The sequence below is a fragment of the Neopelma chrysocephalum genome, unplaced genomic scaffold (assembly GCF_003984885.1).
Source record: "Neopelma chrysocephalum unplaced genomic scaffold, ASM398488v2 Primary Assembly neopelma1_25, whole genome shotgun sequence".
NCBI lineage: Eukaryota > Metazoa > Chordata > Aves > Passeriformes > Pipridae > Neopelma > Neopelma chrysocephalum.
This window is the reverse complement of record NW_020897694.1, coordinates 47,971,728-47,997,436: the sequence shown is the minus strand read 5'-3', so window position 1 is coordinate 47,997,436 and position 25,709 is coordinate 47,971,728. Positions and strand designations below refer to the sequence as shown.

At 38.0% G+C, this 25,709-nt stretch overlaps 1 protein-coding gene and 1 long non-coding RNA gene across 3 annotated transcripts; both read right to left on the bottom strand.

Annotated features, from left to right (window-relative positions):
• Positions 1–237: 237 nt before the first annotated feature.
• PRPS2 (phosphoribosyl pyrophosphate synthetase 2) lies at positions 238–24,017 on the bottom strand. 2 transcript variants are annotated; one of them, XM_027675178.1, is made up of 8 exons: positions 23,821–24,017; positions 13,014–13,197; positions 10,372–10,392; positions 6,851–6,949; positions 5,642–5,766; positions 2,959–3,132; positions 1,206–1,365; positions 238–521 (listed from the first exon to the last, which is right to left on the bottom strand). In XM_027675178.1, the coding sequence occupies exons 1-8, from the start codon at positions 23,940–23,942 to the stop codon at positions 429–431; spliced, it is 978 nt and encodes a 325-aa protein (XP_027530979.1). In that variant the 5' UTR covers positions 23,943–24,017; the 3' UTR covers positions 238–428. The 2 variants fall into 2 exon arrangements, with proteins under 2 accessions (XP_027530979.1, XP_027530980.1); XM_027675179.1 differs by lacking the exon at positions 10,372–10,392.
• Positions 16,583–22,634, bottom strand: LOC113963735. Its single transcript, XR_003532927.1, has 2 exons — positions 22,165–22,634; positions 16,583–21,748 (listed from the first exon to the last, which is right to left on the bottom strand). It is a non-coding gene; the product is annotated as an uncharacterized LOC113963735 (long non-coding RNA).
• Positions 24,018–25,709: the final 1,692 nt, after the last annotated feature.

Sequence of the window (25,709 nt, the reverse complement as noted above, 5' to 3'; positions counted from 1 at the left end):
CAAAAAAAACTAGCTGCCTGCCCAACAGATTAATAGATACAAGATACTCAAGTCTGCAGCAGTTAGCTGAACACAGAAAATGATCTTACATGTATACATCCCATTAAGATCTGTGAACAATTTGTAGTTCTCTATAGAAAAATGGATCCAAAACAGCAGTTTGGCAGAAAGTGAGGACAGGCACATAAAAGAGAATTTAAGCAACACAGAAGACTTTCAGACTCTTGAGGCAATTCATAAGGTTGCTTCAAGATGGAGATTTATTGCCCATTTATAACAAACAAGTGGTGATTTCAAGACAAATATAATAATTAAACATACAAGCTCTGGAATTGTACAAAGATACTCATTTCTTGTGGTTGATGTCCATCATTAAAAACAGTGCTAGCTTAAGGGACCTTTGCAAAGATGCAGTGTATCTCCTCCAGTTACAAGGGCACATGACTGAACAGGTAAGACACAGATTCACCATTGTGTGTTCTTCGAATTGCCTCTGCCAGGATCATGGATATGTCAATAAACTGAAAGAAAAATCAATAAAACAAATTTTATGGGATGCCAAGAACAATAAAACTATGCAGTTTATAAACATATAGACAAACATTCAATCTACCATTGTGCTCTCTTATTTCTAGGAAGAATTATAACATTAAAACTTCAGGTATGGAACATATACATAATAACTGCACTGATATAAAGTAAAACTCAAAAACTGAGTAAGAAAGCATTGACTAAGATTGCTGCACAGTAATACCGTTAAGGCTTCTGATAAAAGGCATGTTGTGAAAAACCCCCACTATTCTTGCCATCAGATGGCAGTGTCTGCTTGACACAAATACAGTTTAGAGGAAGTACACCTTTTAAGTGCTCATCTTGTTTCAATAAATACCAAATAAATGTTAGGCTTTTAAAAAAATCCAATAATGCATTAAAACCCCCAATCTTTTATGCTTTTTCCACTCTATACTAAAGAAAACCTTCAATGAAACACATGACTTCCCAGAACAACTCCATTAGTGTTTTTCAAGAAAAAAGTCTAAGATTTCTGTGGCCTCCACAATAACATAAGTTCCTGCATGAAAATATTGTATGATAAATATTGATTAAAAAAACCCCCACCAAAATCCAGTCAATTTTACATTTGCCACTCCTTCACAAGCAAGCAAACCAGAGTTTAAAGAAATTAAACAAAAATACCACTGTACCTGTATTTTTGGGCAGTGTTTCATTTTCTCCTCTTGGGGGATTGTATTGGTCACCACAACAGCCTCAAACGATGCATTATTAATCCGAGAGAGGGCAGGACCAGAAAAGATGCCATGAGTGAGAATGGCATAAACTTTAGTAGCTCCAGCAGACATCAACCTGTAGAACACACAAGAAAAGTATGACATGATGCATGTTTACATACTTAGCTATAGATAAAGCCAGATATAAATCTCTAAAATACATTTTACTCACAAATTCCTACACATAAAATACCTACAAAATAATTCAGACATTTGTATAACCTGAAAAAGTTTAGAATTGTCTCAAAAAAAAACCCCAACCCCATACACTGATAATTAAATAAAAGAGTTCTTATTTGCAGCAGCAATACTAATTTAAATTGCTGCATTTTGACCCTATCAGCACAACATACAACTGAACTCCAGTACAAGTTTTCTATCTTAAAATCAAGTAGGTTGGATGGCAGCATTCACAACCCTATTGTGTCTCCATTATCGTCCACCTTTATTTTCATCTGCAATTCAAAGAGTTCTGCTTGGAAGGAGTTTCTGAGGAAGAACAAATGCTAATGATTAAAAGCCTAGCTTGCTGCAAGGTTGAGAGAAGACATGCTGCTGATGCAAGCACTCAGCGAACTGGTGCAGCAGAGGAGGAAGAAAAAAGAAAGTATAAATCAAAGAACTAGAACACCTTGTGAATAAGTCAAAATATCTTCAATTTGTTTTTTTACTGGCCTCGTGCCTCTAAATGCTCAGCTATGTCCTAACTGCTTTTCTAGCCTTACAAACAGAGACCCTGAAGAATGGCATTTTATCGGATCATCACAAAGGCACAGGAGGAGTCATAAGAGAGGGGAAAAAAAAACCCACAGAAACATCATCTCATTTTGAATGACTAAACAAAATCAAAGTTTTCTGGTCATACTCAGCAATACATTTAGTAGCTGCAAGGAGGTAAGTAACCTCCAAGGAGGATGCAGCTTGACAGGGTGGGTACCAAGGGTACGTGCTTAAGTTTGTACTTAAGTAAGTTGATCTGCTGTATCTGAAAATACATTTCTTAGTTCATCTGCTTGATATGCATCTAGGTTGCTAAGATAAAAGGAGTTCTAAGAAGTATTTTGGTGATCAAGTCTAATTAAACACAAAGTACATCCCACCCAGATTTGACTTTAATGAAAAGCACTACTTCATGCCAACAATATGATATAAGGCAGTATCACTCAAGCAAATGCATCTTTCTTAGTGAACACTGCAGATACATTGAAGGTGTTTGATGGTTTTAAAATTTGGTCTCTAGAAATCTACTGCAGGTAAATAAAGAGTGCTTCTTTCATAACAGGAAAAAAATAACGGCCTTCTTTTTGACAGGAATTAACTTCCTCTAAGCACAGAAGTATTAAAAAAAATATTGTTGGCTAGGCAGATTGTGATTCTGACTGTGAAGTGCATTAGACAGCCCAAATCTCTTTCAAGTTATATGACATTTTATTTATTCTGTGCTCTTCCTAAAAACAAATAATGTATTTCTGTAAATATTTTCTCATTTCCATGTTTTAAAGAAGGACACGTTTGATCACAGAACTGTGACCTATAGACTCAAGGATCAGAATGACTTCATGCTACAGATGTCAGGCTGGGTTATAGGCATGCAGGAAGACTGCATTCATCAGCTGTCTCCAGGTTGCAGTACAGTGAGAACAGTGGGCCAGTTCACAATAATACTTACTTCTCTGCTGCATGACATATTGTGCCACATGTGTCAGCCATATCATCGACAAGAATTGCTACTCTATCTTTCACGTCACCAACCAAGACCATTCTGTCCACTTCATTTGCCTTCTTTCTTTCCTTATGAATGAGAGCAAATTCCACATTCAGTCTATCAGCAATTGAAGTGACCCTGAGTTATGGGAAGAAATACACCACATTTAGAGAACCATTTTAAAAGAAAGAACAGTCATGCACATGTATTTGTCACAAAACACAGTTTTTGTTTCCTGGCTTTCAAATTACCACAGCAAAAACTTTTGCAAGGAATGAGACAGGTAGAAATAATCTTAATTCATTACTAATAAATACAACCAGAGTGTCTTAAGCTATGCTCCAAAAATTGATTTTTTTAATTGAATTGATTTTGGTTTTCTGTCATTAAGTGCCTGGCTTTGAAAACATTTCAGCTTTTCACAAGCTTTTATTAAGCTGCTGCAATACAAGTCACAATAGGTAATTTAAAGCAGAGGAAATTCTAAATCAATTCTAAGCCTACAGGAGCATGCACTTTAACATTCTAACTGAAAAATACCACTGCAGGATGTGAACCAAACCAAAGGGGAAAAACCAAAACAGGTAACAGAGATTAATAATTCTTTTCACAGTACTTGAATAGTAATCAAGTAGCTCACTTCATTAATAATTCCCTCAGCATACATCTGCTTGACAAAGATCTTTGAAAACTATTCAGGGTGACCTCTGGTGGCCAGACAAACTTCCAATAATAAATTTAACTTGTTATAGACTTCTGATTGCTTTCTTCAGTTTAATATAACAGAGCTGTTAGGTATCAAGACACAGGAATAAACAATTCCATGCTGTCTTTTTAAATGCTAGTGCAACCTTGTAACCTGTATTTTCAGAATATGTTTAGAGTGTTGTTAACAAGCTTCTTAACATGCATGGTTAATAGAGATTACAGTTTTGTTTCTTTACCACTTAAATAAGAAGGAGTTGTTACAGTATTTCAACAACTGTATAATAAACAAAAAATCCAAAAGTTTTGAAATTTTGTGTGAATAGTGTGATTTAATAGCAAGTCTCAATACCTCAGAGACATTAAGATATCAATAGAATTTGCATGTCTTATTTCAGTCACAACATTTAATAAGCTGGGGAACAAACAAGCAAATGGTAAGAAACAAAAAGAATTCAGATATTTTAAATAAGTGCAAGAACATGGATTTTTTTTTTAATTAATCCTTACTGATTTAAATTTTGAGCCAACTCACGTTCAATTTTCACATTCTATTCACTTTCCATTAAGTATTATGTTGTAGTTCTACATATTTTAAATGGAAAGGCCAAACCATATTCTTCACATTACATTGCGGGAGGTGAAGGAGAAGCTGTAACTTTATTGAAAGCAACATCTGCCCCTACTTAACCAGCAACTGTTTGGTTGCATTACAACAAAGATACTGAAGATAGATTGCAACTATCTATATTAAATACAGCGAGAGTGCTCTTCAAAAAATAAACCTTTATGATTAACTTAATAATACACAAATACTGGGTAGGGGAAAAATGCTGTCTTCTGACTTGAATTCTAAGCAAAGGTTGCATTTTGTTTAAAAACAAAACCGAACAAAAACAATTTTAAACAAAAAACAACTGTGAAAATAACAGTATCCAGACAGGAATGAACAAAGAAATTTAATCAACTGAGTCATCTGACCTTTAGAATGCTTTCTATAGTTTATATTCTTTACATCCTTAACTTGATTAATCTAAAAACGAACAACTATGGAGTTGTGATCAGTCTTATTTCCCTATTAATCATTACAACATGAACACTCACAAAAGACCCAAGGATTTCAATTAAAAGAAAATTATGACAATCTTTCACATTTTTGCCCATATTACATTTCAGACATATAAATTGCTATGGACTTACAGGATTATTACTTCATTTTTCTTTGTTCCCTTTGCAGCAGCAGCAGCATGACCAATAAAACTTGAGAATAAGCACCTTGCCTCAATGGCATGCTTTATCACCTCAGCAGCCAGTGTGCTACTGAGCTTTTGCATTGGTTTACACTCAATTGATACCAAATAAAAGATAGTCTGCTAAGTGAGTAACACATGCTGCGAATGAAGAAATGAACTAAGTTTTCTATTTTTTCCTTTTGCCACTTCATTCCCTTTTTTCAGTATTTATAATGCAAAACTCAGGGTCAATAGGTTTACAGCTCGAATGCAATAACATAAAGAAAAAGGAAATACGAGTCAAGCAAGCTCTTACCTAAATGCCAGCAGGTACAGTGGGAATAGGCCATATGTTTTGACAGAGAATGGAAGCTTAGGCAATTCCAGAGTGAAGCAGGAAGAGGTGCAGCAACTGGACTAAAGAAGCAAGCAGCAGGAAAAATCTCTCCCCTCCTGTGGAGGGATTCAGCTATTGAGGCCATATCCAGGGAGAGAGAAAAATATTTTCTTTAGAGTATAGAAAGGTCCTGAATGTTTTGAAGCACGAACAACATTGGAAGGACTATTGTTCTGTTTTTACAATGTAATTGGATTCATCAGTGATGTGCCCTATATCTTGCACATTTCAAGAGGAAAATAGAAGACTAGACAAACTAGTTCATTAACCACTAACTATATGTAAAACTAATAGTTTTAAGCTTGTATAGTACCTTTTTGCACCACCTGCATCAGGTGAGACTATGATACAGTTTCTCCACTCAGGAATGTTCTCTTTAATCCACTGCAGCACTGCAGGTTCTGCATACAGGTTATCTACTGGAATGTCAAAGAAACCCTAGTCCAAAAAAGAAAGAATTTCATGAATATATGTTTGTATCTTACCTGAAACAAAGACAAAGGGAAAGAATCAAGCCTTTGCCTTTCTGAATGGTAGAACTTGAATTAGTATTTTACACTGGCCTAATTCTGCCCTCTGATACTACTGTCAAATGCTGCTTAAGTCAAACAAATACTAAGGTCTCTAAAAATCTCACTCAAGAGTAGTGAATCAGAGAACAGATGTTCTCAATTGACATAAAAAAATCAGAAAAGGTGATCACCTTCAGGCACTCAAGTAAATTCATGCTAGTGAAAAGCTCTCAAAAAATCCAGTGAGTAATATGTAACTTTCATAAATTTCAACTGCTTGACATGAACAGCAGTATTTCAACACAGGGAAGACTCCAGCTAGTATTACTTGAGCAGTAGAACCTTTGTTTTTGTCCAAATTGTAAAGATAAGAAACCTATGTTAAACCACAAATGAAACTACTTCTTATTTGAGTGACAGCCATCTAGCATAAGAAGAAATTCTGATTAAACAGAGTGCCAGACCTGGAAGATAAGATATTTTCTAGAAAAAATAAGGTATCTTAAAACAAGGTACACACGAGAATGACAAATGATGTCTGCTCTATTACTGAGCAAAAAGTTTTGTGATTTGCTGGATTCAGCAGTAAGCCAGGTAAGTGTTGCCAACCTTCATCTCCACTTCTTTTAAGAGAATACTGTACCCTTGGCTGTAACAACAAAACTCTACCTAGGGCAACACTATAATTCTGACAAGACTCAGATTAAGAGAACTTGCCGCAAGCCAGTATATTTTATGTTCTGGAAGCTCTTACATTAGGCTTGGCAAATTCTACTGAAGACTCCAATGCACAAATATTTGAAATGCCTGCAAAATCACCCCATAAAAATCAAGACTGGTCTCTTTCTAAAAGGGAATTTAATTAGAAACAGGTATGGAGTCTTTCTCTGAACCCTGGGAGTCCTGTACATAGCCTATCAAAACAATGAGAAAACACAGAGAATTACTATTAGCCTTTCCCATCAGTTCAGTAGAGCTCCCAGGCACAACTAGTAAGAACCAATAGTTACCTGGATCTGAGAAGCGTGCAAGTCCATGGTGATGATGTGGTCAGCCCCTGCAACTGACAACATGTTGGCAACAAGTTTTGCAGAGATTGGTGCACGACTCTGAGGAATAAAGCACAAATGCTTTAATTTTAACAATATTTTGACTAGATTCAAGGAGTAAGTAGATTAGTTACTTTTACTGTTTTTTTTTCTTTAGAATATTTGGAATCTAGATATGAAAAGTTTCAGAACTTTTGCCAAATTATTGTGTCAATAACTTGTCTTGCTACTAGGGTTTTGAAACTCAGTAAAGTATTCAGGCATATCTAAGTCAGTTTGCACAGTCTGCCTAATAACGCTTTGTATTAAAAAGATATAAAATTGGGGATATAGTTTTCCAGTTCTTCTGCTTACAACTTTCGGATAGCTTTCCTATAGCAGAAGACAATCTCTGTTTCTCTAAGCCACTACCCTACACAGACATCCAACTCTAAAGCAGCTACCCTGTTCTAAAAGCACTGCAAAAACCATAGATCAAAGGCAAAGTGAACCCAACTTTTGAGAACACTGCTTTAAAACAATGTTAGCATCAAGCATTTCTTCATCACACATTAAAGTTTATAGCAGATCCTTACTGGTAAGGGTCTTCTACCCTAGCCTATTTATTCATTCTTTTTTTGTTAATTCATGTTTAATTCTTGCATGCAATTAGGAGTTTAGAATTCCCAAAAGGGACAGGAGGAATGAAAAAAAAACACTAAGAAGTGAAAAGAACAAAAGAAGAATAAAAATTTTATTAACAAGTTAATGCCAATGTCAAAAGCTCTTTAAAAGCATGCAGAACAAACAGCAAAGTTTAAAAAAAAAAAGAAAGATGGAAACTATGACTGGAAGATACCCCACTTTTGATTTTTGAGCAACTTCAAAGTTTTATCAGATTTTTTTAAGCTCTGTAAAAAGCAATGCTGCCCTGGACAGCTTTCTCTAACAGAAATACTAAACAAAACCCGCTGCCTTCTTTTTGCCAATCTTTAAATAGGGCTAATAGCTGGCAATAACATTAGCATGAAGGCAGAACTGCCATTCAGAGTCTCTCACTGGCAGACTGGTTTTTGCTGGCACAGTATTCTCTCCCGCTAACTCTCTTTATCAAACAGCCTCATTTAGCCTCCTAGGAACCTCCTCTCCACCCACACCCCACACACAATTACAGAGTATCTCTGCTTTACTTCCATTTATGCTCAAGGGCATAAATGACAATGACCTGAATCACTTCCAATTTAACCTGGATTCTTTTCCATCTGTGTCCTATCAAGGAACCAATATTTTCCTCAAAAGTTCTGCTAATTTAGGTGGAAACTTGGCATTTCTGTTTTAACCTACAGATTGATAACATACTTCCAGAACAGAAACTGAGATACTGCAGCCTTTCTCATGGCTAGATACAGTACATCACCATCATTACTGAAATTCTTCATTTTGAAAACCATGCCTTTTGGGCCCTGTGTTTCACAGAACATCACCACCATTTAGTCTGTGTAAGATACACAGAAGGTAGATGCAACAGCTAGCACTTCCCTAGATCTCTGCAATTCAGATGTATAAGATGCAGATTCCATAAGAATTTACCATTAGCACTTCAGCACAGTTGATTTTCCACTTACTGAGGACTGTGGTGCTCTTAATTTAAGTTCAGTTCTGTAAGGTCAAAGTTCTCCAAGGTTTTCTGGATATTTCTATTATTAGCAGCAAACTTTTTGTTCATGCCATTTGAATTCCTGATCATAGCATCTGACATTTTTAAGCTGGACTTCAAAATATTCTCAAATCTCTGGCAACATCTAACAAAAGAAAGACTTAGTACCTACTCTTTTTATTCTATCACAATGTCCTCTTACCAGCTCTTTGCAAAGATTTGGTTTAAGGCTTCCACTAAGCTGGACAAACAGGTGATGCTGAAATCAGAAGTTTGCTCCCCTGCTTGTCCCATCCCTTCTTTCCAGGCTAGACACTTCCACCACTTCCCTTGTGCTGCAGATCAGGACTTGTCTAAACCAACAGCAGCCATGTGAGTTAGCTGCTCAAGTGGAATGGAAGGGAAAAGAAGACGGCAAACCAGGACCACCCCCACTGGTAGAAACAACTAGTTCAGGCTGGCAGCTAAAGGTAAATTACATTCTTCTCAGAGTGTGGTTTGCCATTTTCACTCCATCCAGCACACTGAGTTTTGTCTTTGGTTTTTTTCATTTTGTTCAATGTGAATACCATTCAGTTTGTCTCATGTATCAGTACCATGAGTATCACCATCACAAAAAAGACCCAAACAAAGCACTTTTCTGCATCACATACTAATGTATACGTTACCAGTTTCAGCTGCTGGCCTTGCAGGCTGCCTTCCCAGAAGGAAGAACTTGAAGTTTTACCACTAGGTAACTTGTTTTAGCAGATATGCACACATCACAGATTGCCTATGTGTTGGTGGACAGAGGGTCTTGTAAGGAAAGTTAGCCAGACACCAATACCTGTTTTCTCAAGAATGGGCTAATAGGACATTAAGACAAAAGAAGTTTGCAGCTGACAGCTTCCTTTACCCAAAATTGTGTATCAAAAGAAAAACCACATGACATATTCAAAAGGATTTAATATTTGCATTAATATTAATTTAATATTGTTTGCATAGAACATAAGTTTTGTGCCACAGTATGATCCAAATTGAAGGTTATTTTAAAATCAAAGACAGTATATTCATGGGAACTTCAGATAACCTGACCTCATTATTCAGAAACTTGGATGACAAAGATGAGAACTCATGATTTGCTTTATATTGCTGTTTGTAAGGTTTGCTTCTGATGAGAGAGGTAAGAACAGAGATTCACAGCATTCATTGTTCCATTCTTTGATACAATTTTAGATTGGTTTCAGAATTATTAGTGTGAAATGCAGCATTAAATTAGGTACAGAAAGTAAATTGTAGAAAAATCACTTGAATTACCAGGAGCAAGAGGAATCCACAAAGCTAATGTAAACAACCTAACATGTAACTGTGCAATGGACACATAGCTGAAATTAAAAGTAGTCCACCAAGATCAAAGTTCTGTTGCCTTCAAGCATCCTATTACATTGTCTTGCTCAATATTCATCACATGCATGTTGAACAAAAAAAAAAAAAAAAAAAGATTTATAACTGGAACTTTCACTTCCAAGAAAGCCAGTTGTGAAGTGTATGGATACTGAATGTTCACTAATGTATTACCCAAATTTATCATTTCAAAAACGGGATATGCTTTGAAGCTTCAGAAGTTGACAGCCATTATCTCGAATGTCCAAATAAATTTTTAACCAGAATCTAGGAGTTTTCTTAAAGCAGATTATTCTAAAGGATTTCTGTCATGGCCTAGGTGAAACACAACTGAAATCAAGAAGTGAAACTGAAAATGTTCCTAGTTATACATAATATAACCCAGAAGTTTCACCCTTTAAGGCCACATTAATGGAAAATGCATAGTGTTAGATTTTTAAAAAAAAAAAAAAAAGATACCTACCCAACGCTCCACGGACCCCTTCTACAAATTAAAAAAACAAAGTTACATGAGTGGTAGAACACCAAACTCACCTGTCACTGTACTTCTAACTTATCTCAAAGGCATCTCTGCAGTATCCTACAGAAATGTGTCCTGCCCACAGCTTGAAAGGTTAGCATAATTACAGGATATATAAATGCAGTTATGGCCAAAGCACAGACACATCTGAGCTAATTTTAAGTTAGCTAGCTTGTGCATCAGAAATATTCTAGTTTAGGGTAGCACGTGATTGAGTCTAAATTAATTTGCCAACTTTTCTATGATTCTCAGTAAGCCTTTTTTTTAACTTCTACTTCCCATTTAAAGCTAGTCCATGTTTAGTGCTAAGATTTCCCAAGTAGATTACAAAGGCCTTGCTCAGAATAAGATTTGTACTGCTAGGCCCTCTCCTTACATAAACAAGTTAAGAGCACTTTTATTGTTCTCAGTAATCATAACTGCACGGAGGTATGAAGAATACATGGTTATTTTAAGCAGAAAGGACTCAGTCTATTTAGTTCTTAATGAGTTAAAGTCAATAACTTAAATTCAAACCAGAAAATAGCATTGCACTAGTGAAGATTATACTGCTTCAGTTCATAGTCAAGCAAACTACAGCAATATCTTTCACCACAGAAAAAATCTGTGTACAGTCATAGGAAGAAAATGGCTGGCACTTTACTGACACTTCAGGCAGCATACAAAGCTTGTGCACTCAACATGGGTCAAAGAACAAGTGATGTGATGCAATCCAACAGTAGGAGGAAAGATGTCCCTGTCAACGAGCTGCCCCATGTTGACAACTATATTATAGCTTATTTTGCAACATGGAGGTCAACTACCAAGGTTAACTTCCAAAGATGGCAAACATTTTCTCAACTGCAAAACAGAGGGGAGAAAAAAACCCCAACACAAACAAAAAACCCCATTTTGTCTAAAATTGTGGAATTAGAGACACAGAACAGCCTGGAAAAAAAAACTCTAAATCCCTGTTAATCAAAATCATTTTCCTAGGCTACCCATCTTCACATGCCATTTCCAAAATACAAAACGCTCCTTGATGGCATGCTGTGCCACCACATTGGGGGTTTAAGTGTCTCTTGGAAGTCTGCCAGATGGATTTGACTACCCTTGACAAGACATAATCTAGATGCATGGAAAATCTGGAATATACTCATCCTTTTCCTACACCAAGAACTTAGAGGATGGTCCAGCAGAATCTTCCCATATGAATCAGTTAAACCAAAACATAGTGAGATGTTTTCCTTCCTTTTCAACAAAATGTTTTTGGTTCACTTTCAAGGTCTTTTGATATAAAGAAGTATTTCACCTCTCCAGATCAAGGGAAAGCATTATTCAATACAAAACATGGCAAAAATGAAGTACCAAAAGATGCAGGCAAAGAACAGGGTATCACTATTTAACTCCTGAATTCCATTTTTGGAAGAATAACAAGTGGGTCTTGATAATATTAGTATGGTGTTACAGAGCCTGCACTTAAAGAATGAGCATACCAGAAAAAACCTCTTGTATTTAGTTTTGTTCTTAGATATCACAGGCTGAGCATTACATGTTTTGTAATAACTGCTATTATTTTTAGCTTCTGCATTACTTCTCGGTCTGTTATTTTTTTTAATAAAAGAATATAAAGAACAACAGAAGGCTTTCAGGATGGGCCTGATGCCCAAAGTGAAAGGGAGGGGGCAGTGCATTTATGGGAAGTACAGGAGAGAGGCAATTTTCCCAAAAATACAATCACTGCAATCCGATCTTTAAAGCCAAAATCACATTTCTTATTACTTCTTTTCAAATGAGTTTAGGTAAAAGAAACATTCACATAACCAATCAGAGATAGAAAGTCTAGTTATCTATTTTTTAAAATCAGTCTTACTTGCCATAGAGGGTTTGTTACTGTGTTACCAACTTGGTTGAACTGATATATTTATCAGTTATGACAGATCAAATTCAGGAAAAGGACACTAAAATCAGAAGAGTATTTATGGGGTTTCCATACAATTTCTGGTCTGCATAAATCAAACTAATTGTTACAAATATAAAAACTTTTTTTAAATCTGTCTGGTAGCAAAAAATAATGTTTTTATTAATTATGTACTGAACTGCAGATTTTATCAGTTCCTTCCATTTCACTCTGTTTAACCATATAGGCTAAAACCTACCTGCATTACTGTTACAGCAGTTCAAATTTAGGATTTAATTCTTTGCAATTAAATTGCTAAAAAGGATGTATCCTCTTCATATATAGACATGGAAAAAACCCCAAACAAACCAACCCCAAAACTTCAAAAATGCAGGCAAAACCAATCCCATAAGGTGAGGTTTGCTAGCAAAGTACTCTGCAATATACCACACACATATAATGTACCTCCTTTTGCAAACTGAAGGCATGTCAATTAGCAAAACACAAGCAAATAAAAATTGTCTCACTTCATTCACTTACAAATAAATTAACTGAACATTTTACCAAAAAAAAAAAAAAAGAGATGGAGGGGAGGGGGATCAAATCTTTCAAATCACTTAAATATTTATGAAAATTATTAATCTCCAAAAATTCCAAGTGAGCAAGCTGAACAAGAGCCTTCCAAAATGACACAGTTCTTACCGACCTTGTCTTTCTTATCTTGCCTGGCATATGGAAAACATGGAATTACAGCAGTCACTCTGGAGGATGACGCAATCTTGCAAGCATTGATCATGATGAGTAGTTCCATTAAGTTGTCATTTATTTCTCCACAGCCACTCTGGATAATATATACATCTTCCCCTCTCACACTTTCACCAATCTCTACACTGAAAGAGCAAGAGATGATAATTTCAACACCTGAATTACTTGAAAAGCATTATTAAAGAATAAAAAAAAAACCAAAAACCAGTTTTGTTTTAACAAACTTCCATAGGTTTTCCATAAACTCTCCATTTAGATTAGGATTTTCTTTTTTTAACAGCAATTTGGATAACTGCCTCCTTGTAACAAAGACTATTACAAGATAAGCCAGTCTAAAATTTACTTTAGCCTAAATATCTTCTTCATAAGGTGAACACCAACCAACACATAATTACAGCTATAACAGTGATGCAGCTCACATTGTTATTAAATTTGATACTGCTTTTTTTTTAGTCTATATGTTCTTTGTCCTTGCCATCTCCCAGGTAGATGGCCATTTAAAGAATAACCTAGATGATAAGTACAGAAATAGCATATTCAACTTCAGGCATTAAGTACTCCTTGCATCAAAATACCTCCTTAAAAAAGGCAATTATATTTCTATAATTATGATGTTACTATGTACAGGACGCAGGTGTATTTTAGAAGCTGGATATATCAAACCACACCCCAAAACCAAATATCTCATTAAAATCTACACCATGATGTTCAAGTAGAGTATTTTTTAAAAGAAAAAGACCTTAGAGGAAAGCTATGAGGGCTGCTCATCAACAGCTTACCGTGACTCAATTCTCATGTTGTGTCCATTGCTCTATTCACTCTAACTATACTTACATGCTTTGGTTCTTTATGATAGTATCTAAAAGAAATTTTATTCTTCCACAGACTTCACACCACAGAATTCAAGAACTAAATAGAGTTTATAAATGAACAGGAAAAATAAAACTATTGAATGTATTCTTTCTCAATTCTAGACCCAAGTAAGAGAAACCTACTGCTGAACCACATTAATTTTTCGTATCTGTTACTCCAAAACTTATGTACTCAGCAGAATAATCTTCATTTTTCCCTAAATCCATGCACAACATACAAAAAACAGATTTCCTAAATACTGAGGTGATCAGACCTTTTAAACCTTTTAAACTACTAAGTTAGTCCTAGTTATTAAATGCTAAAATATAGTGGGTCCTTATTTAAAAGGTAGCATTTTTATCCAAGGCACAAATGAGCAAAAGCTTCTAGCTGGAAACCTTTCTAATGGCCCAGACATCGGTAGAATCATTTCTATGATCATAGAATTAAATGGGTTGGAAAAGACCTCCAAGATCATCAAGTCCAATCCTTGATCACACATGGTCAAGGTTACTAGACCATGGCACTAAGTGCCACATCCAGTCTCATCTTGAAAACCTCCAGGGACGGAGAATCCACCACCTCCCTGGGCAGCCCATCCCAATGTCTGATTACCCTCTCTGTAAAAATTTCTTCCTAATATCCAACCTAAACCTCCCCTGGCAGAGCTTTAGGCCACGCCCTCTTGTCCTACTGCTGGTTGCCTGGGAAAAGAGACCAACCCCCACCTGGCTACAACCTCCTTTCAGGGAATTGTAGAGAGTGATGAGGTCTCCCCTGAGCCTCCTCTTCTCCAGGCTAAACAACCCCAGCTCCCTCAGCCTCTCCTCAAAGGACCTATGCTCCATTCCCTTCACCAGCCTTGTTGCTCTTCTCTGGACCTGGTCCAGCACCTCAATATCCTTCCTGAACTGAGGGGCCCAGAACTGAGGAACACAGCACTCCAGGTGTGGCCTCACCAGCGCTGAGTACAGGGGCAGAATCACTTCCCTGGACCTGTTGGCCACACTGTTCCTCATACAGGCCAGGATGGGTCCTTCAACGCTGAGGCTTGTGCTGGTCAAACCCAATTCTAAAAACTTTTGTTTATCAACTTTTAGGGTGCTGTGTAAAATTCATTAGCTTTCTATAGAAAGGAGTTTACTGCTTTAAAACATCTTAAAGATAAGCAAACATTTGATTTATCAGCACCAAGATAGTTAAGTCCATGTTCTCAGCTCCCCTATTCAACTCCTCTGCAGTCCCAAACAAGCTATAGTAAGATCGTGTCTTAATTTTTCTCTGTAATTGAATACATTTTTTTGCCCAAGATTACTACTAGCAGGATTTCTTACGATACAAAAGAAAGCGAACCATCTAACACCAGGTCTCTGGAAGGACAGAGAGTTGGTCAGGGACAGAGTCATATGCAGATATGTCAGGAAACTTTTTGGAGGCTTTCATCATGGCACAAAGACACAATTTTCCAGATATAAAACTGTTACTTTCCTGTCCAACTTTTTGATCAATGAAATAGGACCATTTAGAGAAAAGTATTTTGATCAAAATATTTTCTTAGCTTGTTTTCCTTTTTGGAGCTGAAAAAGTTTTGGTCAACATAACTTAAGTTCAGCAAGATACTAAGTATATTACATAATTGGAAAAACTACTCAGGCTTAAGTAGAAGCCCTTCTGAACACAAATCCAGCTCTAAGTAAAGCATCTACCCACTACATGGACGTAGCCTCAATCATTATTATAGCTTCGTGGTTATTATGAGGGCTCTAAAAAATTGTAATTGCCACAGCTTTATAACAACTGTTGTCACATACCACACCTTTGGAATACATACAAAGAAAAATTATTTTAGTACTTAGGAAAAAAAAAACCAAACAGCTAGTTTAAGAGACATTACATATTAGGAAAAAAATTGCCTGAATGACAAAAGTACATGATCTTAATGTTCATTATATACTGAAAGAACACTGAGTTATAGCACTCAGAGTTGGTTTGTTCCTTAAAAGCAGTAATTTCTAAGCACATCACTAAAAAATAAGAGGTTTCAGAAGGTCAGGAAATATACTTTAAGATAAATATAGGTCTGGTTAATATAATGGATCTGAAGTGATGCTTTTTCCATTGTCATTAATTGTATTTCCTTTCCTTGTGCTAGCAGTAACTTTTTCCTCTTGTAAACAACTTAAAAAACAAACATGCTGCTTCTTTCTCTCTTGGTGCATTTGAAAAAAAATTCTTTATGCTTTTAAGACTAGAATGACATTCTTATTTGTCACACAGAAATGTGAGTAGTCACATTTCCCAATCAGCTAGAGAAAGCTGTGCAACCAATCCGTATCTCTTACTACCTACCTTCTCAAAGATTGGTATTGAGAGGTATTGTGTAGACTCAGCCAAGAGATACACACACAGCTGCCTATTTCACCTTCACCAAGCCAGAGAGTAAAGGACAACCAGTCACTGTATTGCAAGTATTCCATCAGATATAGCCTGTACTAACCACATTGGTGGGGTTTTGGGTGGTGGGTTTTTTTGTTGTTGTTGTTGTTTTGTTTATGGGTTTTCTGGGGGGAGAATGGCAGTTTGGGTTTGGTTGTTACTTGTTTTGGGCTTTTTTTCGCTCCCTCCTTTTTTTGTTTTTGTTTGGTTTGAGGTTTATTAACATATTCAGACAACCAATAAAAGGCTGTAAACTATGGAATCAGATATCTGAAGTATTGTATCTCATCTATCTATTAGATAACACTAAGCTAACAGGAGTCAAACTGTGTTAGTTATCTTATTAACATTACTACTAAATTCCCCCATCTATATCATAACTGTTTGGAAGGTTATTTAAACAATTTCACATAGTGAGGACACAGAGGAAGGACATAAGAACAAACTCTTGCCTCAAGATTACAAGCTCTGTTTGGTTTATGCAATTTAATCAAATTCTGCTATTTGGTAACAGTTTAAATAAATGTCTCATTCAAGAAGAGTCAACAGAACCTGTACATTTAAAGCCCTGACACCACACAATTCTGTTTAAAAGTGAAATTTACAGAAATCAATAGCCTACAAAAGAAATTAACTTTGAGCGAGTTTCTTGGAATTCACAAGCACAAGGCTCTAGCTGGGAAAGATACACATATGACAGGACACGATGAAAACCAAGTTTAAGTGTTAGTATCTGCCTTCAACTTGCAAAGGCTGATTTGAGAGTTCAATTTAGTAAGCAGAAACTTGGATGAACTAATAACCATGAATTAAGGATAAGGTTCAGAATCTACTTAGGTTACAAACATATTTCAATGGTTGAAGCATCCGTTAAGCAAAAATAAGGATCAGGAGTAATGGCAGACTGAGCTCCTGAGCTGCATTTACAGTATATTCCCATCAGAACTCAGTGATAGGAATTTTTAATTTGTACCTTCTAACCAAAAAGCAAACAGTTGTGAGGAATTAGGGGAATAAGTATGCAGAGCCAGACTAGGATGGTAAATAATGTATATTTGTAACTAGGATCCTGTTCAAATCATGCACTTACAAGGGCTCTACATACCTTTTTAAATAATTACAACAAATTAAGTTTCTAGCCATGTTTACGAGAAGTAAGCTTTCTTAAGCAATTTAAGTGCCAATAAAGTAGATGTGTGCTTCAGGCCCTTTTAATACCCAGAGAAGAAGCCAAAATTTAAGGTCTAGAGTCCTCATACAGTGTGCAAAAAGAATCAATATCTCAAAAGTGATCAAAAAACTCCACATGCTGAGCTTGCAATTTATTGAAACCCAGCCAATGGCAAGCGCTCAGCAGTGGGGTGTGTTTGACCTCCTACCTTTGGGAACACATTTTGCAGAGTAAAGTCTTTTTAACACAAGGCTTCCAACTTACTGGACAAATATTTCAACTGACATGATATTACATAAAGTGGGTACCAGCAAAGCCCAAAACAACAAAGAAATAATAAAAATGCCAGAGTTGGTTTTAAGTTTACAGGGATCCCTTTTCTCCTGGTCTCCCCTCAACTCTAGGCTCTTCCACATTAAAAGCTCTAAGACAAACCCTCTGCTAAAATCTTCATTAACAACTGCCTAATGGTGGGAACTGCTGTGGTAAGTATCAGAAGACAGGAAATATCTTCTTACTCTGGCACACAGCCTACTATTGCCAAGAGGAAAACACCTTTCCTTGAGCTAGCTCTGGGTTTAGCCACATGCAGTCCAAAAGGAACCATCAGAGATTTGGAAACAAAGGTCTAATAAATCTGAAAATGGGCAAAAAATCTCCAAAAGCTGAGTACCAAAATCTGCAGCTAAGGACATGTGAGTTTGTTAAGTCATTATTCTCAACAGTCTTTTTTTTTTATTTCAAGCTTTTAGCATCTACACAAAGATAAATAAAAATAAAGATAAATATAATAAAGATATCTTTGTGATAAAAGTGCACAGTATATAGCAAGGTCAATACAGTGGAAACCTCAAAACAAAAGCATTGAAGGATTTGGGGGCTTTTCTGATACAGAGCAATGAACAATGTAAGAAATGGCTATATTTGCTGCATCCTCAATTCCCTGTACAAACAAAACACTGTGTTGTTGTGGTTAAAACCATGACAAACACACACAACGTGAAGTTTAGAAACAATCTTTATCTTATTCAATCAATCTGATAAAATCTGTTTCTCCAGCCTCCCCTTGCTCATGACAATGTAACTGAGTGGGGAGGGAGGGAAACAGCTGCCTCCACTGACACAGGCAGATCACAACCACTCCAGTTGCGAAGCACTGCTCAGCAGTTGGGCAGTGCGAAGAGACAATTCACATCCCAGCATGTCCCCTAATCCCCACTGCCTTCAGCTGATGTAACATCAGTTTATGACCTGAGCTTGTTCATTCCATGAGTAGGGATCTGTGAACACCATAACCATCTACTCCAGAGAGGGTGATGCAGCTCCTGGCCTCCACATCAGCTGAGCTGAACTCAAACCAGGTTACATGAGATGCAATCAGGTCATGTCTCATCTGAGACAACTGCAGTACAAGATTTGGAGGATGCTGAAGGGAAGATAAGAGGGGCATTTTACAGCCAGGTGCTGAATTGTGCATTCCTGATATATAAGTTTCCAGGTTTGTTCTTGATTCTTTCAATTATTTACTTGATTAAAAAAAATGGTTTCATTACCCACTTTGTGTGAAATAGAGACTCAAACCCATCCTTGCATGAATTCTCCAAGGAAACATCTGCTACCTTTTCCTAACTTCCAAGATTAAATTTCAGTCCAAGATACTAGTTTTGTTTATTTAGTTACAAACACATGGCCCTCATACCAATACCATAGCTTTTCCCATACAGCAGGCAATGTCCCTTGGTAGTCAAGCCATATTTCCCTCTGCAAAAGCTAAATGGCATTCACTTTAAGTTGATATTTCTGAAACAACCCAGCTTCAGTAGCTAAATAAGGCTGTGGGTAGGAAGCCTTCAAATTCACATGTGGCAGGAAGGACTTCAAATCCCTTCCTCTTGGATCAAGAAAATATTCATTTCAGACACTGAATCTGACAGGAAGAAGCAAGGAAGCTCATGGGAATGGGTGGGTGCCCCAACTTCTTTCACCAGGAGAGATGTATGTAAAAGAATGCCATCTACAACTCTAGTTTCTCCAGTTTGAGAATAAGAAGTACTTTAAGGGTAGAGTTAAAATAAATAGTCTTTAGAGAAGCAAGAATACCATATCTTGTAAGAAAATACATTTATTTATGAAGTGATACATTCAACGATTTTTTTTTAAATCAATTGAGTCAGCAAAAATATCTGCACTGGGGTTTATTTGTGTATCAACTATAATGAAATGCCATCTCAGTGTATTTAGAGACAATTTTGTGAAAAGCTTCAGTGTGTTTAATATCTGTATGCATCTGTTACATGTCTGTAAAACAGAGTTTCATGATGCTGAGGCTACAACAGCCACCCCTGTTTAAGGACTTCCATTCCTTTCTTCTTCCTCCAGCCTGCACAACTCTGCTGATGACAATTGCTTGTCGGGTTTGAAGAAGATAAACTGACTAAGCCCCCACTGCAGCCCTTATCATTTTGCCAAATAAATAAGGTGGTGCCACCCAAGCTCCTACCATGGCACTGTGGCTGGCACATAACGGACACAGAAGCTTTGAATACTAAACAGAGTTATCTTCCACAACCAGATATTATTGAGGTGCTCTCTCACTGCATTTGTTAGGGTTGCTTGACTTCAGTATCCAGCTGAAGGAAAGCATTTCCATACAGTTTAGAAGGAGGGAAGAAAAAATGGGGCAGTGATTGAGTCTACCAGCAATTTCCCTCACTTCCCCTAGCACAAACATTACATTCATCAGTTACACACCTGCAAGAATACTGAATGCCTAAATCAAAAGAGAACCGTGACACCACTAGATACACCAGTCTCACAATAAACTAAAAAGAGAAGCCTTTCTCATTTTAAATGTTCTGGAGTTGGGATTGTACCTGCCTATTTAGCCACAGTGCTTGTCAGCGGTGGTCCTATCCCTGGCTAACCGCAGCATTAGTTTCTCAAACCCACTAACACCTGCTAAGGACTAGGACTGAAACCTAAAGCCTGTTTGAGTGGAAATATAAAGACTCTTCCCTCCAGTAAAGAGCTTCCAACCAAAACCCTTTGACAAGGACTTTAAGCCTGGGGCTGCACACAGCTATCAATTTAGGCATCATTTATATTTAAGAGAATGCAGCAAAAAGCAAAATAGAGTTTTTAACAAAAGGTAAACCTTCTCTGCAACTTGCTAACTTAACAAATTTGACAAAACAAGAGTTTGTTGACCCTCAGACCCAGGCTTATCTGTTTGCACAGGGGTTTGTCCGACTGCCACTGCAAAGGTTTAAGGTTCTTTGAGCTTTTTAACTATCAGGTTCTAGTATTCTGCAATACTGCAAGTGTATTTTGTAATGTCAATACACTAGTTTATAAATTTAAAAAGGCAACAAAAATAAGGGGGAAAAAAGACTGTGCTGGATTCGCTTTATATGGGAAGAATTTTTGCTTACATACACACACAATGAAATTTTGTTATATAGGCACACTGAAAATCCAAATGCCTTATGAAAGGACTACTGCAGCACAAATATCAACTTTACCTGTAGTTTAATCTCAAATACATTGTTGAGGAATTCTCTTATTACTATTGCTAATTATTTTTTTTTATTAAGGACATTAGTCTGGAAAACTGGAAAGTCAATATCTCGAAATAAGTTTCTAAGGATATTGCAAAAATTACCCACTTAAAACATTATATAGAGGATACAACTTTATTTGCTGAAGGGGAAACAAGAACTTCGTATTAGAATCTCAAAAGTAGAAAGTTGTAAAAAAAAAACAACAAACAACCGAAAAAAAACCATCTAAACCAAACACAAAGATTTAAAGTGGTAAGGTATTTTAGTTCAGGGAATAAAAGAAAGATAATGTCAGCATCACAGTGTTGCAACAGAAGCAACTAGAAACATGTTTCTGTTAAGTACATTCCTCATATCTATACCACGCTACATCCGTACTTGCCTAAGAAAATAAACTGGCACTACTAGATTAGCCAAACCACTGACATACTACAGCCACCACTACCTTCTTTGTTAATGGCAGAGGTCAATATTCCACACCTGGAAAAATAGGTGGAATGACAGACTAGAGATTATTGCATCCTGAAGCCTAGAGTTTAACTTACCTCGTAAAATAAATATGCAAACTTTGGAGGTAAACTTCTACCTTGGATGAAATCTAAATCAATTTAGTTCTGCTGTTTGTTATGTTTTAAGCAGAAATTAAGATAAGTGTCTCTGGAGAACAAACATTAAAAAACAATAAATCAGACAAGTTAGCAAGAAAGTCATGCAACCACATACACAAATTAAGTTTTATCATGCAGAAAGAGATCAAAGAGCAATAAAGTGAGTATGAGGCTGGAAAGACTTGAGAGAAGATTTAAGCTTTCATTTAATCAGGAATGAATAGAAGAGCTAGAGTGTGCAAACACTAGGTTGCATAAACACCGATGGAAGAGGGTTTATAGTAATGCCAGTGAGCATAACTAGAACAAGAGCAATTAAACTGAGAATGCAAAAATGTAGACAGAAGAGAAGGACAAGCTTTGTGAGAGCAACTTTAGAATACATCATGTTAATCTTTCAAAGGAAGCAATGGAAACATGCTTTTTCAGGAGTTTCAGAACAAGAACAGATAAAAATAAACACACAAGAACTTCAGAGACTAGTCAGCTACTTATAGTCAGAAAGTTGTGTATCAGAATCAGCTGGCAGCCTAGACTCACACATCTATATAGAAAACAGCTGCACAGTTGTACCAGCTCATAGGATGAACGCACCACTTTCACCTGAATTTAAAATTCTTCATTAAAATTGAGCAAAATAGGTGGGTCAGAAAGCTAAGATGACAAACTAGTAAAGAGAGATAATATTGGTAAAAAAAGCACTGGCAAGCACATTCTCAGAGAGTCCAGGTGAGCAAGCTATCCTGATAGTTTCATGCAGAATTTTTTGCACTGTTGCCAGTCATTTTCTGCATTTGGCCAGCCAGAAGCATGATATGACTGTACTTTTAGGAGTCGGTATAAAATTTAATGATCTTATCTGCGGGAACCTTTTGGGTAAGGCGGCACAGGTCGCTATAAAATTTATCTTTTCCAGCACGTCAGTTTGGAGAGTTGGGGCATATATACTAAAGAGGATATGTTGCTTGTTGTGTAGTGGAAGGCGTAAGGAGATAATGTGATCAGAATGAACTGTCAGCAGATTTTCAAGTTTAGGGACAATAGAGTTTTTAATCATGAAGCCAACTCCTGAAAGATGCCTTTTGGTTCTGGGTTTACCTGACCAAAAGAGTGTGTAACCGGCACCCTGTTTTCTAAGGCTGCCTTCCTCATGGAGACAAACTTCACTGAGAGCAGCAATGTCGATGTTGAGATGTAACAGTTCGTGGGCAATTATGGCAGAACGACGCTCAGGACGTCCACTATCTGCAGTATCAAGCATGGTTCTGATGTTCCAGCATGCGAGTGTCAATTTGGGTACAGGTGTATGCTTTTGTCTCTTAAAATTTGTTTGACAGCATCAGAAGATGCCCGTTGGCCATGGTCAACCAACTGGGTACTTTTAAGAGTAAACCAAGGCCATCACAACAATTGTATTACCCTCATGCATGACCATCAGTCTTGGGCTATGGAGGGAAGCCATACAGGAGCTGTAATTGGTCCACCACGCGCACAACTGGCTGCTGATGCAAAATAATGACCGGTTGTGACAAATTCTGCAAGTCTGATTTGACCTAGGCCCTTTTTAAAGTGTCTAATCCATCATCACCATCCTGTCCTTACAAAACTGCATAACATACTGTAGTTCATAAAATCAAGATGATTTTTTTTTCAGGTAGACAAAGCTGATCAACCACATAGTTAACTATCTGCGAGCAGTGGGATGCACCTGTCGCCACCCGTTGCAAACACCATCCTCACCCCACAGGAGGGAGGATGCTCTTTGCCCGGCCGAGGCCGTGCAAGCCCTGCTCCGGCCTAAGAGCACCCGACGGGAGCGCTGCCCAGCCGGGCCAGCACAAGCCAGCCAGGACGCCTCCCGTGCGGTGCTCGTGCTCCGCAGGCGGTCAGGGAGAGTGGGGCAACCAGGAAGGGACCGGCCATGACACACCGGACCACCCCGTGTCCCCGCGCCTGCATCTGCACCTGCCGGGGAGCACCCACATGCGGGACCCGGGGGTGACACCGGGGCGGGACCCGCCGGCAGCAGCAGCCCGGCCACGGGGGTGTGTCCAGGGCGCGCCCGTGACGCCGGCGGGGTGTGAGAGCGGGTAACGCGGCGAGGGGAGGTCGGGGACGCACCTGGTCTCCTGGTTGCTGAATTTCTTGGTGACCACCTTGCCCAGCTCCAGCCCGAGCCGGTCCGCCACCCGCTGGGACAGGTCGTGGTGGGAGCTGCCGCTGAACAGCACGATGTTCGGCATGGCGGGGGCGAGCGCGGGCCGGCGGGCGAGGTCGGGGCTGCGGCGAGAGCGACAGAGGAGCGCGGGGACCGCGGTGCGGGGCCAAATAGCCGCGGTGCGGGCCCGCCCCCGCCCCGCCGCCCGGAGCGGGAGGGACCGGGGCGGGGCGAGCCGGGGGCGCCGCGGGGCACAGGTAACGCCGGCGGCCCCAGCGGCCACGGGGGGGCCCTGCTCCTCCTGCTCCTCCTCCTTCACTTCTTCTACGTCCCGAGCCCCAAGCCCAGGTGCCCCCCCCAGCTGCTGGCCTGCCTCTGAAGCAGCACTCGGCCGGGCTGTGCCTTAGGCGTGCAGAGCTCTGCCTGCGCTTCGCTCCCGCACTTGAAGGGAGGCACGAAGGGAAGATCCTCACAGGAGCTCGGCTGCCTATGGGAATATGTGGTTCAGGTGACACCGTCACCTAAAAAAAAGCAATTGCCGAATACAGCTATAGGTAGGTATGTGTTTAGTTAGATCCGTATCTAACTAGTTTTACTTATCAGAGCTGTCCTTAAATAACCCACGACCGATTCTATATACACACTGTTCATTTTCTGCTAACACGTTTTTGTCGATTGTTGCTTAGAAATAAGCTCACGAGCAAACTGCTGTCTGAAAATTGACAAAGACAAAAAGGTCTTAGTAGCTTTCAGGTGAGCTGTTTTAGGTTGTATGTATACAAATAAATAAATTGCATTGGATAAGTGACTTCAGAACTTTCTCAGTTTTCCTGCCTTAAGCAAACCTTTGCCTCAAGGAGCAAGGTCTTGAACACATGTTTAATATTGTTCTGTCAGTAGGATAATTCATGACTAAATAAACACCTGTGTTGCATAGTTCACTAGAACAGACAGTTTTAGAGCTGCTCAAAAAGTCCCATCGGTAATTTTTCAACCGAACACCGAATTCCAGTAAGTAACTTTCTCAATTAAAAAAAAATAAAAATCCAAACCAAGCAAGTTTATGTCCCAAATCAAATGTTTTATTTAACAGCTGGGTAGTAAATGGTTTGGGTTGGGGAGTTAGGGACTAATAGTTTGCATTGCTGTCATTCCCATTCTCTGGTGGTCTATATACTTGCACAAATCATAGACACTTCTTGCTAAGTATCACGTCATTGCAGAGGCAATATAAACAAGGGATGCAGCTTATGGACAAGGATGGGAAAAATAAGTATTGTGACTTATCACAGCATAATTCCAGAATTTATTCCAGTGTTTGATACATTGCTAATACCTCAGCATATGATAACTGTTTAGTGGTCCACTTACTCTTTGTCCTCTTTGTATTTTCTCTTTATGCAATGAAAAATAAATTTGTTTAACTGTCAGCACTGTAGGCTCATAAAAGCATCTCAAGGTTTAACCTGTGATTCTTCCAGTTCATACATCCTCTTCAACAACTAATTTTGTAGGCTACATTTTATTCTGAATTACTTGCAACTCCAAATTTTGTCCACTGTCCCAATTTTGTTGTGATTTTTAATATTGGTTATTCTAAAATCTTTAGCTTCTATGACAGGACATCTAAGGTTCTATTAAGACTGCAGATTTCAAATCTGTGAAAAAGAAAATTTGCTTCTATGACCTCAGGATTATCAGAACAAAAAGCATTGCTAGACAGAAAAGGGCAATTTAACTTCAAAATAATATAATAAAGGAAAACCATACTTCATTATTGACTCAAAACAACACCAGAACTTTTAAAATGGACTGTAAAATCAGAAAAAGACAGAAAACAACAAACTTAATA

Excerpts from the sequence above, each read along its gene's own strand:
- PRPS2 (XM_027675178.1), bottom strand. The coding sequence starts at position 23,942 with ATGCCGAACATCGTGCTGTTCAGCGGCAGCTCCCACCACGACCTGTCC. Across the intron at positions 5,767-6,850 it reads TGCACGCTTCTCAGATCCAG|GGTTTCTTTGACATTCCAGT; the intron begins GTAACTATTGGT and ends TTTTTGGACTAG. Across the intron at positions 1,366-2,958 it reads ATATGTCATGCAGCAGAGAA|GTTGATGTCTGCTGGAGCTA; the intron begins GTAAGTATTATT and ends TGTGTTCTACAG.